The following is a 21,004-nucleotide window of genomic DNA, read 5'->3' as shown; positions in this document are numbered from 1 at the left end:
TTTGATTTCATCCTATCTGTACTTCTGAACCTATATCTTCTTTATGTACATTCTATTTCTGCTCTTCTGATTCTCTGCTCTAGGTGCTTAAATGCTTGCTGCACTGCTGTGCTTGATGTACATTTACATGTCATTTTACAATATATACACATTCCTGTACAATACATTTACATATAATCATTGTACTAATCATTCTTCCTCTTAGATTAGAAATAAGTATGTGTTAATTCCCATGTTCACTTTGGTTCATTTTGAGATTATTTTCACCTTTGCTTCTGAACCAGCTTTTTTTTAACATGTAAATTAAATGTCTGCCATTTTTGTTTTGCTTAAGTGTAAGCTGTTAAACAATGTGCCATACGCTCAAATCATTTTGTTACAGTGTCTTTTTGATAAGTAACTCAAGAATATAATATGTGGCACATTCATATATTCACAATTGATTAAATGAATTTTGGCATCATGGTAAAAACAGTATAATAAAAGGTTTAACCAATGGTGCAACTAGGTGAGTAACAGTCACATCACCAAGAGATTGTGAGTTCGAGTCCTGTGTATGACAACTTTATAAAATTGTTCCTTTATAATCCAGGAAAAAAATTTGCGATTAGAAACATTGTTCGTTCTGTTGAATCTCACCTGAAGTCTAGAGTATCCAGAAAGTTGTGTGATCAAACAGGATTGCTAAAGCGGTCCTTGAATTTCTGCTATTCTTGCAATAGCAGTTTTCTTCATAGAATTTTTTTTGCCTTCATAGGTTAATTTTCATGTCAATTTCTTTGCATTGTGCATTGTGTGTAATGAGCTAGAGAGCAGAGCTAATTATTTCTGTCTGTTCCAAAAGATCACTGACAATCATACTTTATAAAGTATATAAATATTTTTAAAAAAATATCACACAATAGCATATTTACCATTTAGGTTAGACAACATTTTAACTGTTGTCCTGAAGACAGTCAGTTACAAGAAGTCAAAACAATAAAAAACACTCTTGAATAATAGCCTACTAAAAATTAAATGAATATTATGTAAATGCTCCCATCCACCAAGCTCTTTTATTGCATACATAGTTAAAGACATCAAGTTTGTGTATGATCAATTAATATACTAAATGTAGTGTCTATATCCATTCAGTACAAGTAGAAAATAGAGGTTAAAATGAAGTAAATGACCACAGAGACAAAATATATATTCTAATTATTTTAAAAAAATATTACATTTTTATTTTAAACATGTTGTGCCTTCATACCCCAGTGAGCAAGCCAAAAGGCGACAGTGGCAAGGAAAAACTCCCTTAAATAGAATTGTGGAATATCATGGGTCAAAGGGTGAAATAAAATCAGCATAGTGGCAAAGGAAGAAACCTTGAGAGGAACCAGACTCAGCAGGGGCATGCCATCCTCTTTTGGCTGGCACATATTAAAGTAACTATACATAGGCCAAATGTAATACAAGCCATCCATTCAACATTGTTAATGTGGAGATTATGTATTCAGTTGTAAAATAACTTGACTGTCTGCATAGGTTTCCAGTTTTTTTTTCCAGAACATTTTCTCAATTGAAAGTTGAAGAGAAGAATGTCATCCCTATTGTTAGAAGGGGAAAAGCAATATTCAAAATCACAAAATGATACATTTTCAATAACAAGTTTGAATATATTCATTGTTCATTACCATTTTCAATCAGTTGTACACTTTACAGAAGTTCATACCACAGAAAATCTTTTGATTGGCATATGGGAGGTGGTTATGACGAAATCTGAAATATTACATTCATTCAACAAAGTGCAATAAGTTAAGTTTTTACATTAAAAACATGTTGCAACTAACGTAGACTTGATCTGTTAGCTTACCTTTGGTGGACATTTGCATAAGGACTTCAAACTGTCAATTGTAGTCAAGTTGCTGCACAAATCTGAAAGTGTACTATTAATAGATTAACCAGTGCTTGTATAAATGTCAACATAAATTTACATCAATAAAACTTACCGTTTTATCAGTTGTGCGCTTCATAAAAGTCCAATCTTGTGATGGGTATATGGAGGAAGTAAAGACTTTGGTCAATGTCAGAAATCTGAAAATATTACATTCATTCAATAAAGTGAAAAAGTGAAATAAGTGAAGTCTTCACATTAAAAACATTTTGCAACTAACATATACATGGTCTATTAGCATACCTTTTGTGGACATTTGTATAGGGATGTATGGACTTCCAAATATAAACTGTACTTATGGAGTTGCTGGACAAACCTAAAAATGTACCACTTGTAGATTATCCAGTGCTTGTATAAATGTCAACAACTTAAATTTTCTTCAATACAACTTACCGTTTTATCAGTTGTGTGCTTTTATAAAAGTTTATGGAGCAGAGAATCTTGTGATGGGTGGTATATGGAGGAAGTTGAGACTTCTGTGAATTTCAGGAATCTGAAATGAAAATATTACTTTCCTTCAACAAAGTGCTATAAGTGAAGTCTTTACATTAAAAACATTTCGCAACTAACATATACATAATCTGTTAGCATACCTTTTGTGGACATTTGTATAGCGATATGTATGGACTTAAAAACTATCAACTGTAGTTATTGTGTTGCTTGACAAATGTTGAAAAAAGTTCATGGAATAGAGAATCTTGTGATGGGTATATTGAAGTTATAACTTAGGGTTCCAGAAATAAAAAAAAATAAAAATAAAAACATTTGTTGAACTGCTGAAGTGAAGTTAACAATATTTTGCTAATGTATACACTATGTCTGTTTGCCTTTTTGTCAGAAGTGGACATTGCAATTTATAAATATATTAATTATATTGTTAGTTGATGCAATGAACGATAGATATTTTTTTTATTAACTACTAAAATGTACATAATAATGTCAACTTACCTTTCTTTGTGAAGTTTTCCATTGTTTATAGATGTTTTCTTGTAATCCTATTAACTTAATTGGGATTTATTAAGACAACTGTAGGAATGCAGCAGGCAGTCTTTGTGGATGCTTTCTATACTGTTTGGAACCATGCAGTGTTGTTTGGATGGCTTGGACTAGGGCAGAAATTAGATAAAAAAAAAAAAACATCTTTCAGCCAAAAAAACAGAAACCTTGTCTTAAACAGATCAAGAATAATCAGAAACACAAATTGAACAATTTAAATGCATAAACTACACAAACCTTGACTGGATGTAGCTTTGGAACTCCAGAAAGATCCATAATTATGGAAGGTGTAGGGTGGTGGCCGATGAACAATGGATGGAATGGTCAGGACTCTATGGAACTTGGAATCTCAAGATGTGTCACAATGGTATGGACAATTATAGAATAGACATTGTAGTTATATACATAAATCATACACATTAGGGCTGTGTGATATTGAAGAAAAATGCTATGTGACAACTCATTAATGCGATATTCGATATGATAATGCTTAAAGTGTGTAATAAACTCAAAATGTTTAATAAAATTATATAAACTATATACGCATTTCACATTCTTTTAGTAACAAAAAACATCCCTTTAACTTCTGAACAGCAATGTTTAAGTTTATCCTCCATTAGGGTTATTAAAAAGAAACTGAATAATCGCATGTAAAAATAAAACACTGCTTTGTTTTCACTGTATGAAATAAATCTTTTTTTCGTGACCCCAGTTATTGCAAGCACTTGCAATATGCATATTGTGATATATACATTTGTGATGTTTTGACAATTTCAATACATAGCACAGCCCTAATATACATATAAGTCATAACATGTATACATAAATCAAACAAATTACCTTACATGACTAAAGCTCTCTTGATAACATGCTACTGGACTTTAAAAAAATAAAGATTCATCCGTTGTAATTTCTGAATGACATGATTTTAAATGAATTATCTAATACGTTTTCACTTGTGAACTTGAACAAACCTTCATGGACCTCAATCTCAGATTAATTGTAGCATGGTAGGGGCACAGAAAAGAAAAATGCAGTTATACAGTCTTGATTTTGTGTCAAAAATGCCAATTACCTTATTGAAACTAGAACGGCTTCATGGTAACTATAATAAGTTGAAACAATTTCAATTGTGACATTTTCTGCATCTTTAACGTAGACATGGTCTAGTAACGTACCCTTTTCAGTTGTAGGACATTGCACATGTTGACTGTATCCATGGACTTCCATTAGTTTCACAATTGAAGATGATGTCAAGTTGTCTTCATTGAAGTCTCCCATGATTACCTTCTTTCCTGGATGTTTTTCCAGGTCAGCAATGACATGTAACAGATTTTGTCGAAACACATCAATTTGATATGAATTAGGCCTGTACAGAAGAGCAGCATTCAAGTTGACATGTGGAACTGAGAAGTACAAACATTCCAAATTACAACGTTCTGGAATAATGACTTTAAAAGACATGTTTTCACAAGAGTAAATTGCAACCCCACCTCCTCGCTGTAGTTTTAAGTTACTGAAAAGTGGAGTGCTGTTGTCATAACACTTAGCTCTTGGATTATGATTGAAAATAAATCCAGGTATTTGTACTTTGTCTTCCACTTTTAACCATGTTTCAGTTAAACAAATACAATCTGCATTCATAAGCTGTCTGCTAGCTTGGAGATCTTGAACATGAGCTTGAAGACTTTGTACGTTGTGAAGAGCAATTGTAAATGTACCAGGCGTCTTTGAGAAATTGTGACTTTCTAGTGGAAATTTTGGGATATGTCTCATTGCCAAATCAATTTGATCATTACAGTAGATTGCAGACTCCTTGAAGTTTTGAATTATTAGTCCATTGAGAGTTCTCACACGACTCAATGCAACATATGCTTGTCCTGCAGTAAATATCTTGTCAAGAGATACAACCGCTTTATCTACTGTGAGCCCTTGGACTTTATGAACGGTGCATGCCCATGCCAATCTAAGTGGAAATTGACGTCTTAAACCACCGTTGTTTGTAACTTGATCTTCTTGAACTTCAATTACTATAGAATTTGGGGAAAATCGATGTCGTTGGTTTAACCTTTGTCTTCTTCCCACATTTGGATCATCAAATTCCACATGAATGGCTGATGGAAAGTCATCAACATAATCATCATCCTGTATTTGACTTCTGCTAATATGGACAACTGTACCAAAGGCTCCATTCACAAGTCCGTCCGAAACATCAACATTTTTCTTCAACATTACTCTCGCTCCAACACCCAAGGAAACACATTTAGCCAAACAGGAGTTGAAAACAGTTGCATGAAATCCAACTTTTTTTTCAATCCTACCAGTTTTGGGATTTCTCTCAAAATCTTGAGCTCGAATGCTGATTGCCTCAGGACAAACCTCATTTAGTCTCCGAATATTGTATTCATCAACCTCTTTATTTGTAGGAAATATATGAACATCCCCGCATTCTTCTCCGGTTTCACGTTGCTTCAACATGTTGAGGTCACATGAGTTTAGAGGTTCATTTTTTTTACGAACTCTCAGACGATTTAAGGTTTCAGCAAAGGATGCATCTTGTTGCCTAACAACTTCAGTTAGTTCAGCAATTTCAAAGTTGTTTTCCCAAAGGTTCACACCTTTTGTATCAGCATAGAGTGGAGTTCCTTTAACAGGTGGCAGCTGATAAAAATCTCCAACAACTACAAGACTTACCTTTCCAAAGAGGGAGTAATCACCAGTTTGTTTGATTTGTCTCAATCTCCCATGAACATATGACAAAAGGTGATGGTCGACCATGGATACCTCATCTATAATCAAAATCTTCAAACTTCCAAGTTTGGAACGCAGAGAATTGATTTTGTCATCACTTAATGGTTGATATGGCAATTTCACACTAGCACCAATTGAAAAAGTGTTGTGGATGGTTGCAGCGCCAATGTTGTATGCGGCTACTCCAGTAGATGCACACAAAATCACACTCCTTTCTTCAGGGTTTTCAGACAGCTGAGACAAGAGTCTAGAAGATTCATAGCATATTGCTTTAATTACATGGCTTTTTCCTGTGCCTGCTCCACCAGTAACAAACAAGCGAAATGGTTCAGGGTTTCCTCCATTCAGTTTTTGTACACACCATTCACGAACTTTGTAAAATATTGCAGACTGTTTAGCATTTAATGATCTTAATAAACACAGTGCTTCATCTCGAGACATTGTAGCATTACTGTTCTCAATTGTGAATGCAGTTCGAGGGTTCGCTACAAGATCTGGAATAAGTGTGTCAGAATCATCTTCTTCGGGAAGTATGTTGTTCTTCATTAGCTCAATACATTCATGACGCACATTCTCTGTTTCAGGACACAATGTAGCCCAAGCATCTTCCAAATCAACACCCAGCTCCAAGACCTGTTGAGCTCGGTCCAATTCATCACTGTCCTTTTCAAACAGTGCTCGATTAGAATCAACAATAGATTTGACTCCAATCACATTACCTCCACATTTGACAGCACCATTTTTGTAGAAATCCTCATAAGTGTGGAACTTTTCAGGCTTTAGATGACAATCTTCATAATATGGTAAAAAAAGTTGTAGCAGTGAATGATGGTACTTTTCTGGATCTTTTGATGGTGAAAATCTTGGATACCTTATTACTGCAGGTTCAGTTCGAGATCTTCTGACCATGAACCCACAATTGTTGTTAAGCTTGATCACATTTTCTTTCTTTTGTGAAGATAGCTCAGATGTTGACAATATCCTGTATTCGGAGCAAAAACTGCCCAGACATAGAATCTCAAAATGTTCCGTTTTTGGTCTACTCTTGTAACGGTCAACCAAACTATTCATCCAAAAACTTGAATTTTCTTCACCAGAATGGTCATCTTTGCTTTGGAGAACCCGCAAAGGCAAACTCATTTTCACAGGATCTGTTCCAATTGGAATAAACTGGACTTTGCGAGAGCATTCTTTCAAGTGCATACCTGTTAGGCGATACACAGCCTCTTGTGCTGAAACTTCTCTGTTGTGTAGATATACACTTCCCAACATTTTTAACGATGATCTTGCTTCGAGATTTCCATTCATGGCTTCATTTTGTGCACGTTGCAACAACAGTCCCATTTCTTGTTCTGCTTTTGTGATGTAACTAATAATATAAACCACTACAGAGTAAGCATCTGTCACATACTGGATATCCATGTTGCCTTGCCATGCACGCAATAAATGAGGGTTATATTGATTTACCCAAACATCTTTTGGACTTCGCTTCAAGACGACACTTTTCTTTTTGGAACATCTCTTGTATGCCTTTTCAAATACAGCCTGATTAATTCCAATGGATTGGAAAAAGGCATCTGTTGAATCAAAATTGACTTCAGATTCTGTCAATGCAGTTTTGATTTTCTTCAAAATGGCACTTGCGGTCTCATTTCCATCATTGCCTTTCAAGTCATCTTGCACAGCTCTCGTTATAAAGGTGCGGCTAGATGGAGGTCGTGGAAAATTAAATCTACACACTGTCTTTTTCTTCCGGCATGTCTTCGAATGTCTGGTGCTGTGCTTTTGAACACTGTTCACAGTTTCAGAAAGTTCTGCATCATCCTCTCCTGGTGTCTCACAAGTTATATACTGATCTATGAAAGCAGCAACCAAAGCATCATTGTCTTCATTGTCTTCATTTAACTTTGGAGAATTTTCAACCCAAAACAAACAATGAACATGAGGAGATCCACGCTGTTGAAACTCTACGCGATAAAAGTAGTCTTTGATCTTACCAATAGGTTGAGCAGGTGACATAATGACATCTTTCAAAAAACAATGCCATCTGTAATCAAACATCCTCGCAGCAGTGACTGGGTTTCGTCTAATTAGTCCACATTTCTCAGACCAGTCAAGCTCATCAACACTTACATTTTTCTGTTCTTGCTCCAAGATGGTGTTAATCATTTCAGGCCATCTGAGATCAGCAGAGCTAAAGGATGCAAAGAAAGTTGGAATACCTAGTTGTCTTATGAGGGCAAAAAGATCTTTTTGAGTTGATTGCCAATAGGGTGGCGTTCCACGGACTGGTCTCAAAAACTTGTAGCCTTCATCATAATTTAATAATTTAGCTAATGACTCTGGATTTGTGAGCATATCTGAGGTTACTCCCTTCAACAACCTCTTGTCCGACCCTTTTCGCAAAGCAATCGAGACATTGGATACAATTTGATCCAACTCTGACATGTATTGAGCATAGAAAATGAAGTCTGTGCTCCGTGCAAAACGTCCGTCTGCATTGAGGATTCTTGCATTTAAGTACCGTGAAAGTGAGATCTTTCTTTCTCTCTCATCATGGAATGTTGGACCACCAGTTGGAAACAGAACAGGAAAACATTTTGCTTCATTGGTTTTATCAGACAGTAATTTAACAGGACTGTTACCTTCAGCTGGTGCCACATTTAACACATCTTGAAAATGCTGATCAATGACTTCCGAACCAAGATCGACAGGTTGTAAACATGTGTCTGACAAAAGACCACTCTGCTCTTTGATATAAGTCAAATCTTCCTCTGGCTGTTCTTCAGTATCATTTTCCTCTTCACTCTTTTCAACTACAGTTTGTTCCTCCATTTCATCAGCAACTTTTTCTTCTGATTCACTCAACGAGTTGATCCATTGTTCGTTAATCTCCACATCCTTGTACAATTTATTGCACCTGATCAAATATCTCAGAGCATTTCTAACACGATCAGTGTGTACATGCTTGTACTCATAATGCCCTTTGTATGTTAACTTGCGCTTTAGCTTTATTCTTATCATCTTGTCATCGCATTCATTTCGTGGAAGAATATTTGAAACATCTGCAGTATTTACAGGAACACACACCACAGGTCCATGGCAACCATTTTGTTTTCCACGTGGAAGACAGAGTAACTTCAAAAAAGGAATGTTACGTGCAACAAGATGTTGTTCCAACGAGTTAAGAGACTTTAGATGATTTGGAATGTCCGCCACATGCATATTGTTAGCAACACTCTCTTCAGGCAGTTTTCCCCTGATGATTTTGCGATGACATGTTGGACAAATCCACAATTTGCACCTTGGAGAAAAAACAAAAGGATTATGACATTTTTCTTCACAAACATGCACATACCTCAGTGTGATGCATCTTCTCGCCAAGGCAGCAATTGTTTCTCCTTTGTTTTCATAGTTTTCTGGTTTGCATTCAGTAACCTGCTTTCGGAAAAGTAAACGGTGACAGACACAGCACACAAACTCTGGACCTCTACTCACTTCTCGACGAAAACTGGCAATTGCAACACCCATGTCTTTGTGTTTTTCTCTTTTTTTTGCATACATCTCACAGCCTTTTTGTATTTTACTAAAATGAAAGTTTAGATCTTTGCGATATTTTGTTTTTAAATACTCACACAGTCTTGCTTTAAAGACCAGGTTTTGAACATATTTCTTCTTTGAATACTCACGCACTCTTGCTTGAAAGTCCAGGTTTTGAAGATATTTCTTCTTGGAAAACTCACGTACTCTTGCTTTGAAATCCCAGTTTTGAACATATTTCTTCTTTGAATACTCACGCACTCTTGCTTGAAAGTCCAGGTTTTGAAGATATTTCTTCTTGGAAAACTCACGTACTCTTGCTTTGAAATCCCAGTTTTGAACATATTTCTTCTTTGAATACTCACGCACTCTTGCTTGAAAGTGCACGTTTTGAAGATATTTCTTCTTTGAATACTCACGCACTCTTGCTTGAAAGTGCACGTTTTGAAGATATTTCTTCTTTGAATACTCACGCACTCTTGCTTGAAAGTGCACATTTTGAAGATATTTCTTCTTGGAATACTCACACACTCTTGCTTGAAAGTGCACATTTTGAAGATATTTCTTCTTGGAATACTCACGTGTAGCCGCCTGAAATGAGACATCATTTTTATATTTCATTTGAGAATACTGGCAAACATGTTTCTGAAACTGAAAATTGCTTGAATATTTGGCCTTAGAACGTTCACACTTAATCAAACGAACATGACAATGTTTCAAATATTTCTCACAAAGAGCTTTCTTTTTTTTCTGTCTAAAATCAATATCATTATCATACTTGGTCTTCTGATCCTTCAGTTTCTTCAAGTATCTCTCTTGATCATACTGTGTGGCGTCGCTTACCTTCCTTTTACGCAGACATGGCATTCTCACCTCATTTGAAGTGGCATTCTCACATTTCCCTGCGCAAATGTCTTGCTCTCTGTGCTTAACACATGTGACAACTTCATAATGATTACCATTACAGTTTTTCAGATATATTGCATTGTTTGAAATTACCTCTCCAGTAGGTTTGTGTACATTCCACCGTCCATCATTAAAAGTCATTATGGTGGTTTTCAACAGATCAGCAGAAGCAAAGATGTCAATTTCAGTGACCCATGACCCAGAATAATAGACTCTAGATTGTGTCAAGTAGTCCTCTACTGAAGTATACTCACTTCTCACATACCTCTGAAATATTGAAGTGTTCATTTTCAGGTGTTTGACAACGGCACGGCGAATCTTCAAATGCTTCTCCTCACTTCCACAGATTGCATATGCCAATGATCTGAAAAAGCAGTTACCATCTGGTTTTATACCCTTTGTCTGACACGGACCTGCAATGGGACCAAAGTTTGTTGCAACATCACAGTCACTGTTAACATTTGTTAGAAGCAAGAGTTCACATAAAGCTTGCTGATCGCTAAGAGTCAAGGGAGAAAAACATGTTTCTGGAATTGTAACATCAGTAATAATGATGTCATCTACTACAACATTTTCAACATGAGATTTTTTGACCTGTTTCTTAGAGACCTGCTCATCCTGCTTTTTACTTCCCCTTTTTCCTTTACTTGGCAAGACAGTACAAACTGGATGTGACAATGAAAGGTTAGTGCTGCTTGTATTTGGAACATCAACCTCAGGTGATTGAAAGTCAGATGATCTTACCCCAGTTGTCACAGATGTGCATACCTTGGGTGTGCATCTTAAGACTTCGCTGTAAAGTGCTTTACCAGAAGACCGTGAACGACTGCTGTGGTCTGCCTCAAGCGAGTGGGACTTAGTAATGCATTTCTTTAAGGGTTCAGCTGGCTTTTCTCTTCTCAACACATTATACACTGGTTGTGGCATGTGAACAGCAGTGCTTTTATTTTGAACATCAACCTTAGGTACTTGAAAGTCAGATGACCTTACCTCAGTTGTCACAGGTTTGTGTTTCAGAACTTCACTGTAAAGTGCTTTACCGGAAGAGCATGGGAAACTGCTGCGGTCTGCCTCCAGCGAGTGATAAACTTCAGAATCTGCATGAACGGAAACTCCAGTTACCTCAAATCGTGGTGCAGTTACACCAAATGAGTGTGCCATCTTATTAATGTAGTCATACAAAGATTCTATGGTGCTGTGATAAGCAACACAACTAGTCTCTGTCATGTTAGCATGAGAATCAACAAAGGCATACCATGAACCCTCCTTAATAACTGCACATGTGTTGGCACAGATACATAAAAGAAAAGCATCAGCACTCAGTAGAGCTTGCTGAAGAGCTACATCAACTGGCATGGCCACATTTATTAATGCTGCATCATAGTCATCAACATCAACAAATCCAGTGAGAGACTCTGCATACTCTATTGAAAACACAGTATTACCCAGGACATGTCTCCTTGGTAACTCGTGGACTGCAATGTAATTTCTACCCACCACTTGTCGGTCATTTATGTTACCCTGATTCCGTAACCGTTCATAAAGGTGTGTTCCTGCCACTAAGACACCATCAAGATCTTGTCTCGTCCAAGTGAGCACGTTCTTCATCTTGCTTTTCAACACTGCTGTCAAACTGATGGCACCACACTGTCTGCCACGTGAATTTCCAAAGCGGGCATCACCTTGATGAAAGGAACCTTTCAGTAATGGTTTCTGTGAAAATTCAACATATGCAGATAAAGTATTCAAAGCATTTTCATATACATTTCTGTAAATTTCACAGTTTTGTTCAGAGTTCATACATTTGTTTATTGGGTTTGACTGCGTTTTTGACTGCGTTTTTGACTGCGTTTTTGACTGCGTTTTTGACTGCGTTTTTGACTGCGTGCCTACCATTTTTTTACGAGGAAGCGGCAAAACCTCGGCTACACTTGTTTTACGAGGAAGCGGTGCAGCCTCTGCTTGACTTATTTTAAGAGGAAGCGGTGCAGCCTCTGCTTGACTTATTTTAAGAGGAAGCGGTGCAGCCTCTGCTTGACTTATTTTAAGAGGAAGCGGTGCAGCCTCTGCTTGACTTATTTTAAGAGGAAGCGGTGCAGCCTCTGCTTGACTTATTTTAAGAGGAAGCGGTGCAGCCTCTGCTTGACTTATTTTAAGAGGAAGCGGTGCAGCCTCTTCTTGACTTTTTTTGAGAGGAAGCGGTGCAGCCTCTGTTGCACATCGTTGTGCATATAGCCTCTTGGCTATTGCAGACCTCTTCTTTGGCCGGGGCATCTGTAAAAACAAATACAAAATTACACATAAATGACTGAAGTTTTATCTTAAGACGACACAAGCAGATAACAATTGCCATTTAAACACTACAAATAATCATATCAATTTAATATTTAATACTGACATCAATTATTATATTATAGAAGTGTCACCCTTAATTTAAAAGTGTCAAATTTTACTTACCTCAGTGCAATCTTTTATCAATGCACCAGCACACATGAAAAATAAAATAAAAATAAAGCTTAGTTTGGCGTGCATTAACTTTCCATATTTTTACACATTAAACCATATCCACATTGCAGCCCTAAAATATGCTTATTTTTATTTATTTAACTTTAGTAAAAAAAAAAACTCCAGTAAGTTCAGACAGCCAACACCTAAAAATGTGGTGACTTTGGTAACATCTGGTGACATGTTGGTATAAAAATGACAAAACAAGCATTAATATCAATAGCCACTAGATGGCTATAGTACTCAATGGCTGCATATAGGCTGAACTCTACAAAACATTGTTATAGCGAACTTAACCTCAATTGTGGTTACAATACAAAAGTTACAATTGTGGAATGTTTAAAAACATTTGTGTTGGGTGAGACCTTATAAAGGTGCCAACATATGCATATATAAAAACACATCCATTTATAAATGTAGGAGACAATCCTTTTTTTTTTTCAAACAAAAAATATCAAATTTCAATAACTCAAAAAGTACCGAACAGATAAGAAAAAAACAATGTAAAACATGTTTTGTTTGGAAGCATCAACAAATCTTGCAGTAGGACTTTGAAGTGTGTGTGTGTTTTGCATATTGGATGATTGGCACATTTTTTAAAAATTGCCCAGTTATTGGCTCATTCAATTCCTTTGTTTGTGTATGTGTGATTTACCAACAAGATTAACAATGCTAAACTAAATGTCAGATGTACTGTCCACATTTAATTATCAAATAAGCAGCAGAATTACATTTTACAAAGACTGCACTGACATTGCTAAACTTTAAATTAGTGTAAAGAGCAAACATTTCAAAGCAGCAGCCATTGACACCAAATTTGTCAAAATGTTTATTGCAAACAACACTCAAAACGCAGATGTTGTAAACTTTTACAACATTAAAAACACACAGAAATAACACCACAGCACAATGAGCTCTGACAAAATCTTACCTGCTGTAGGAAGACAGAAGTTCAGCAAGATTCTTGCTGCTGATTCATCAATTAAATATCTCACAGGACATAAATAAAACATTGTTACTGATGGCCCATTTTTCGGAATATTTTTCTGAAAGAAACCTAATTAATACATTAATTAAATAATTTAAAAACCTTGCTTCTTTTTTTCTTTATCGGCTCACCAAAGATTCTCTTCTTGGCATGACCTTTCTATATTCACTAGCACAATGCACTCAATTTCTTCTTCTTCTTCTTCTTCTTTCAATTTAATGGCAGTTGGCAACTCACTTTAATGGTTCATTACTGCCACCTGCTGGACTGGGGTGTGATAATGCATTCAATTTGATCTTAACATATGTTTATACATAATTGAAGCAATAACCTTATTACCCCAACAACCAATGAGGCTGACGAGAATCAGCTGAATCAAATCAAATGAATGTTTAAATGAGCAACTATGTCTATAGCGTTCTCATATACAACATAGAATATATTATACTGAGTAGACAAGTTAAAGTAAATCTTGAAAAGACAACAAAGGAAAACGAAAAGGTAATATTAATGCTCAAATACTGACTTTTTCTTATCAACATAGGTATATTTTCAAAATAAATAACCAGAAGGTTGCTAATAGGAAATCCACTAAAATCTAATTATGTCCATTCTTTATCAATTTCTTGAATATCTTTTAAATCTCAGGAAAAGACTATTGACATCCAGGCAAGGCAACTAGTTGACATCTGCGTGAAACAGGTAATGCAAATAGAAGTTACTGAAATTTTGCAACTCTAGAAGCATTCCAGTATCTGTATTTACTACTTTAAGAAATCAACTGCACTCTTTCCATACTTATGTCATTCTCTCAATGTACATTTAACTGTTATACTTTTGTATTTTATTTTTTTTTAGAAGTATGGAAGGAGACCCGAAAAATACAGGCCAACATTCGCTTGTGGGCTACATACACAATATTTCTGAGATAAAAAAAGGCACAAAACGAACATATTTTGATGCAGAGCTACAGGAAAAACACAAAGTGCGCAGACTTGTTGTTTTCAAAGCTGACATGCATCCTCAATTTAAAGCTGTGAACAATGACAAGTATGAATTCTTTTATGAAAATGCAGACTTTTCAATTTGCGTTTATTGGTCTTCATTTTCTTTTTTTTTCTTTTTTTTAAACAGGAGTCCGGTCCACCTGCACAATATCAATTTGACCCCTTCGCTCACAACAGAGGGAGCACATGACATCACATTCACCCATTCGTCCACCTTATCCTGTTTAAGCCAACTAGAATACAGTTATAATCCAACACTTTCGTCAAACCAGGAAGATCTGACCATATCTGAGATCTTCAAAACAAACACCACATACAGACGTGTGAGTAAAAACTTGATTTAAACTTGAACTGTTCATCCACTTTCAAATTGTATGTATATTGAACAAACCAACACTCTAATAAATTGCTGGGCTATTCCAATCCATGTTTGGGTTAAATATGGACAAACCCAACCATTGGTTTAAATGTACTATAATAAATTAGTTTTAAACCCAACCATATTTGACCCAAACATGGGTTGAAATAACCTAGCATTTTTTAGAATGAATGACTTGAAGTTACCGTTAATTAGAGTGAATGGTTTTGTTTCTTTTCCTTTTAAATCCTCTATGCAGGTAAATGTCAAGGCAAAGACGATCCAAAAAAAGAGCCAGAGTCACAACTTTGTCCGTGATGGGACCTTCCTAACCAACACCACATACATGATCGCCGATAAGACTGCATCAATTGATCTTACTGTGTGGGGTGAAGAGGACATTTCAACTGATGGCTGGTATTCATTCACAAATATTTCAATTCGCAAATTTGAGGGGACCACCTTTCTCTCTTCAACAAGAGATAGTAAATTCACAAAAATCACTTGTCATGAAAACACATGCCAAGTAGAACACACCACTTCCCACAACCTCACTGCTGACATAATTGGAGCAAAAGTTAATGTGCTGCATATTTGTCCACTCAAACACCCCATTCCAGACATGCCACTATCTACATCCAAAGTTCGCTGTGAAAAATGTAACACATTTTACAGATCATCATGTATAACAAACTACACACATGGCACATTAACAATCAAAACACCAACAGAGATAAAAAATGTCCAAATTGAGAACACATTCATTAAGTCCATAATTAATGTTCCGGACACTGCAAACACTCACACAATAATAGATTCACTGCTTGAGTTGCCACCTGTAAGCATTACACTCCATCAGAACAATATAACGCGCATCGAAACAATCAAACCTCACACCAAGCAATTGGACATACCTAACATCATAATCACACCATCACCTACAGACTCTTCCACACTCTTTCCATCCCAGGAAGATTTAGAACAGTTTATGGTGGACTTCACAGAAAACACACCCTCTACTTCAACATCCACTATACCATCTTCAGTCATCCAACCCACAAATGACCCTCAGTCTACAAAAACAACTTCCCATCCCAAAAAATAAATGTACACATGAATTCATACACTTCTACTGACGCATGCATACACATGAACATAAACATTTTATATAAATCCCTACATGCACATCAGTACAAAGCCCTACATGCATGCATACATACAAGTACATGAGCATATTTATAAATATCTACATACACGTATGTAGTACAAGCGCACCTACAAAATTCAGATACCTTTAGACATGCATATATACAAGTACATGAGCACATTTATAAATCTCTACATGCACATATGTAGTACAAGCACACATACACAATTCAGACACCTTTACTATACATACAAGCACATGGGCACATTTATAAATATCTACATACACGTATGTAGTACAAGTGCACCTACACAATTCAGATACCTTTAGACATGCATATATACAAGTACATGAGCACATTTATAAATATCTACATACACGTATGTAGTACAAGCGCACATACACCATTCAGACACCTTTAGACATGCATACAAGTACATGAGCACATTTATAAATCTCTACATGCACATATGTAATACAAGCACACATGCACAATTCAGACACCTTAACTATACATACAAGTACATGGGCACATTTATAAATATCTACATACACGTATGTAGTACAAGCGCACCTACACAATTCAGACACCTAGTCTGCACAATGTCCTCTTTTATTGGGTTAACAAATGCCATGCATGCATTCATTCATTGTAGGAAGTTCTCCACCATACATTTCACACATGCATGCCTATAGGGAGGTTCTGGGAAGTGGTGTTTCTAAAAAAAAAATGTATATATGTGCAGACAATTTCGAAATGTATAATGTCGTCTAACGACCAAACAAAAATTCATTATAAAAACAAAGTTATATTAGGAAAAGTTGTTTCAAGTGCCTGAAAGTTTGTCTAAAGTGACCTTTTTATTTCCATTCTCCAACTTCTCTTTTGTTTCCATGTTCATAATTTGTTCTTTCCAAGTTCATAATTTGTAACATCTTGTAAGATGAATAAAATGTTAAACTTCACACTGCATCACTTGAGTATTCATTTTCCATCCCTTTAGTTATCCATTCCAGTAAAAACTGTTTAAATTTCACTTATAATCTGTGAGATGGTTGTACTAATTTGTATTTCTGTCAGACTAGAAATAAAACTGTTCCATTTGACCTAATCACACTGAAAGGTTTCCTCAGCAGCTTGGTAAATGTGTATTAGCAATTATCTGTGTTGTCTTATCTTGGGTTAGAAAATATGGGCCTAGCCCCTATTGTAATTGTTAGTTTACTTTATTACGAGTCAAGCCTCAAAGGGAAACATGGAAAGAGCCACACAGAAATGACTGAACAGATTTTTTTTTTACATTTGCTATCATTCCCGAGAAATTCTTCTCTAGTTGACCTTGCCTGTGTTTGTTTGTCTTATGCTAGTTAGCTTAGCATGCTAATTGGTTAATCTCAGAATTTTAGCCACAAACCATTTCACTTGTGTTCAAATCCTGTGAGGCACTTGCCCAGTCCATAAGATACTGTGGCCAGAAGTGGTGCAAAAGTTGCTTCTATTCAAGATATTGTGTCTTTCTGACAACTTCAATATAACATGCAGTACATCTTTATACAAATTCTTAATTTTTAGTTGATACTCACTTGAACTGTTGAATTTTGCCAGCTGTGTAAATGCATGATTGCCAAGAAGCACAACAAGATGAGGGACAGGCACCTGACCCATAGATAGTGGGGTTTGAGTCCTTCTTTCTTACTATTGGAATACAAATAAGTCTGTTTTTGTTAATTCTGGGTTCAATCTCATCTCAACATCTGGTCATTTTAAATTCGTTCTCACATTAAGGCCCTGTTTACACGAGAACGCTTGCGGGTGAAAACGTAAAAATATTTTATCGGATGTGCCTTTCGTTTACACGACGACAGCGTTTTTGGGGCTTAAAAACGCAAAAAAGTGAAACCTCCCTCCAGAGTGGAAATCTTAAAAACGCTCCACCGTCGCGTTCCCGTGTAAAGGGTAAAAACGCAAAAGTCTGCTCACGGTGGCTCTCGTCGCGTACATGGTTACGTCACAGGCATACGCTAGTACAGGAAAATAACAAACATGTCGGATTATTTCCATGCATCGGATCTTCAAGATGCCCTAGCAGCTCTGATCTACATTCAAGAGTATTTTACGCAGTTGTACAGTTGTTTAGATTTTGCGCTACTAGGGAGACATGTTAAAGGAAGGTTGTACACATGTGCACAGACTTGGGTGTTGTTGTGTGGCAGTGCTTCACATTGCCACCTAGCCGCCTGGAGTGCATACATCAAATTTCACACACTTTTACGTCACCATATGCACACAGATTTCCCTCCCAAAACACTCGACTAAACGCAGAATAGAGTAATAACGAAACACCACTTTTGCATTTTCTCTTCAGATCGTTTCTGTGTAAACATAGCCTTAGTGGTGTATAAACCCATCTGCCTACTTGGGCAAAGAGCTGAGTGACAAGCACCTGACCCATAGATAGTGGGTTCAAGTCCGTGTGGGACAACTTTCAAAATGTGTATGAATAATTCCTTTATTATCCAGATAAGAGCAATACTAATCTTTTGTAGGATTGGAAATAAGTGTTTTTTTTCTTCATTCTGTGTTCGTTCTCATCAGAACGTCTGTTCATTTTGATTTCATCCTATCTGTACTTCTGAAGATATCTGTTCTATATGTATATTCTATTTCTGCTCTTTTATCTCTTCTGGCTCTGCATTGCGCTACAGCCCTTTCTGGGCTTGGCCCCGTGTTGCTGCTTGCAGCTATATTTATTATTATTATTATTCTTCTTCCTCCTCTGTAAGTCTATGACAGCCCTATGAACCGTACATAGGAAAATGATGAAATTTGGTGCACTTCTAGTAATGCTAATGAATAGTAATTGGACCAATTTTTGAGACTCTAAGTCAAACTCTATAGCGCCACCACCAGTTCAAAAATTGAACATTTAAATAGTTATAACTTTTGAACCCTTTGATCTAGAAAAATGAATCTTAGTACACCTGAATCCACTCATTATGGTGATTGCAATCAATATCGTACATTAAGACTCCGCCCATTACAGTAGTAGCCATTTTGAAAAGTACAGTATTAAGTTTTTTTGCTACTACTCATTCAAACTTTGTTCAATTCTTACGAAAATTGGCTCACATGATCTTTGGACTGAACAGCACAGAAATGACTGAACAGATTTTTTTAATTCATCTTTGATCAAAAGTTATGGTGTTTCAAACTTAACAAGGTCGACCCAATATTGGTTCAGAAGCTCTATCTCGGCCAAAGTTTGATCAATCGAAAGGAAAATTGGTACGCCTCATCGGAACCATGATCTCAGGGTCCATGCCAAATTCGAGAACAGCGCCACCTACAGGTCATGAGATATGAAAAATTGATATTTTGGCCAATAACTTTTGTACAGTTTGTCAGAAATCATAAATGTGGTATCTATGGATTCCTTGGGTCATGCCGAATCCGAGGATGCCAATTTTGTCAGGATGGGAGGTACCACGTGTCCGCCATTTTGAATTTTGACATAATTTGCAATAATTTTTAAACTATTTGACATATCTTCACAAAATTTAGTATGGATCATCGACACAATGTCCTGAAGGTACATGAGAACAATGAACACAGCGCCACCTAGTGTTCCAGAGATATAAGGTATTTTTCAAAAACGCTTATAACTTTTGAAAACATTGTTCAAATTTGTATTGATTTATGTCATTATGTTCCTTGGCTTATGCCAATTCCGACGATATCTCATTTGTCATTTTCCAATAATGTGACTATCCGCCATTTTGGAACAAATGAAAAACAGTTTTTTCACTACTTCTCCTTCAAATCTTGCTAAATTTTGTCCAAAATTTGATCAGATGTTCTTTGGACTGAGTCGCACAGAAATGACTGAATATATTTTTTATATTCGCTACCGTTCCCGAGATATTCATCTTCGAAGTTGACCTAGCCTGTGTTTGTTGCCTTATGCTAGTTAGCTTAGCATAATAATTGGTTAGCATGCTAACCAGATGCCATTCTTTCTAATGTGGCTCTTCAGCTATCAGGATAACCATTAGCTTCATTAGCATTAAGCTAGCTTAGCATGCTAATCTCGTTAACATGATTTTGTGTGCTTATTCTTACAGTGAAGCCTATCCTCTGCAGCTTTGAAAGTTACGTCCTCTGAGTGGCGCAATTTGATAAACCACGTGTCTCGAATCCCGAACCATTCTGGTCGTGGGTTCGAATCTCGTGTGACACATGCAAGAGATACTGTGGCCTTAAGTGGTGGAAAAGTTGTTTCAGTTCTGCACATGATGTGTATCTGAGAAAGGATCTCCATAAAAATAACATGCAGCAAATTGATATAAGAAATCTTCATTTTGAGTACATTTTCATAACTCTCTGTAAAATTAAGCAAACCACAGTGTATGAGTATGAAGCAAATGCTGAGTAAAGCAAAAGGCTATAACTTTGAAGATTGTTTAATCAAATCCGATGTGTAGCAAAGCATTAAACCATGTGAATTGTGGAATGTTCAAAAGATTCCTAGTAAAAAAGAAATAAAAAATCATGTAGCCTGTCCAAACCAGCCAAACATCAGAAAGGGCTTGGCCCCGGAAAGGCTGCTTGCAGCTTTAATTAGGGGCCAAGCCCCGAAGGGGATAGACCCTATTGTATCCGTTAGTTTTCTTATTATTATTATTAGGGGCCAAGCCCGTAGGGCAAGGCACCTATTGTATCCGTTAGTTTTCTTATTATTATTAGGGGCCAAGCCCGTAGGGCAAGGCACCTATTGTATCCGTTAGTTTTCTTATTATTATTATTATTATTATTATTATTATTATTCTTCCTCCTCTGTAAGTCTATGGCAGCCCCATGAACCGTACATAGGAA

At 36.4% G+C, this 21,004-nt stretch overlaps 1 protein-coding gene and 1 long non-coding RNA gene across 2 annotated transcripts; one reads left to right on the top strand and one right to left on the bottom strand.

Annotated features, from left to right (window-relative positions):
- Window positions 1-1,161: 1,161 nt before the first annotated feature.
- On the bottom strand, window positions 1,162-13,941 carry LOC307011736. Its single transcript, XR_013800472.1, has 11 exons — window positions 13,751-13,941; window positions 11,624-11,808; window positions 9,039-11,223; window positions 3,167-4,224; window positions 2,882-3,039; window positions 2,327-2,426; window positions 2,177-2,249; window positions 1,989-2,073; window positions 1,853-1,914; window positions 1,674-1,758; window positions 1,162-1,586 (listed from the first exon to the last, which is right to left on the bottom strand). It is a non-coding gene; the product is annotated as an uncharacterized lncRNA (long non-coding RNA).
- A 101-nt stretch (window positions 13,942-14,042) lies between these two features.
- LOC307011989 (uncharacterized protein) lies at window positions 14,043-17,230 on the top strand. Its single transcript, XM_079638136.1, has 5 exons — window positions 14,043-14,120; window positions 14,268-14,321; window positions 14,478-14,669; window positions 14,754-14,949; window positions 15,244-17,230. The coding sequence occupies exons 3-5, from the start codon at window positions 14,482-14,484 to the stop codon at window positions 16,087-16,089; spliced, it is 1,230 nt and encodes a 409-aa protein (XP_079494262.1). The 5' UTR covers window positions 14,043-14,120; window positions 14,268-14,321; window positions 14,478-14,481; the 3' UTR covers window positions 16,090-17,230.
- Window positions 17,231-21,004: the final 3,774 nt, after the last annotated feature.

This window comes from Phoxinus phoxinus, assembly GCF_949152265.1.
Source record: "Phoxinus phoxinus genome assembly, chromosome: 15".
Classification (NCBI taxonomy): Eukaryota; Metazoa; Chordata; class Actinopteri; order Cypriniformes; family Leuciscidae; genus Phoxinus; species Phoxinus phoxinus.
The sequence above is the reverse complement of the archived record's forward strand: the minus strand, read 5'-3'. Positions and strand labels throughout refer to the sequence as shown.

Coding starts and splice junctions, on each gene's coding strand:
- LOC307011989 (XM_079638136.1), top strand. CDS start 14,482: ATGGAAGGAGACCCGAAAAATACAGGCCAACATTCGCTTGTGGGCTAC. Junction 14,670..14,753: donor AAAGCTGTGAACAATGACAA/GTATGAATTCTT, acceptor TTTTTTAAACAG/GAGTCCGGTCCACCTGCACA. Junction 14,950..15,243: donor CAAACACCACATACAGACGT/GTGAGTAAAAAC, acceptor TCCTCTATGCAG/GTAAATGTCAAGGCAAAGAC.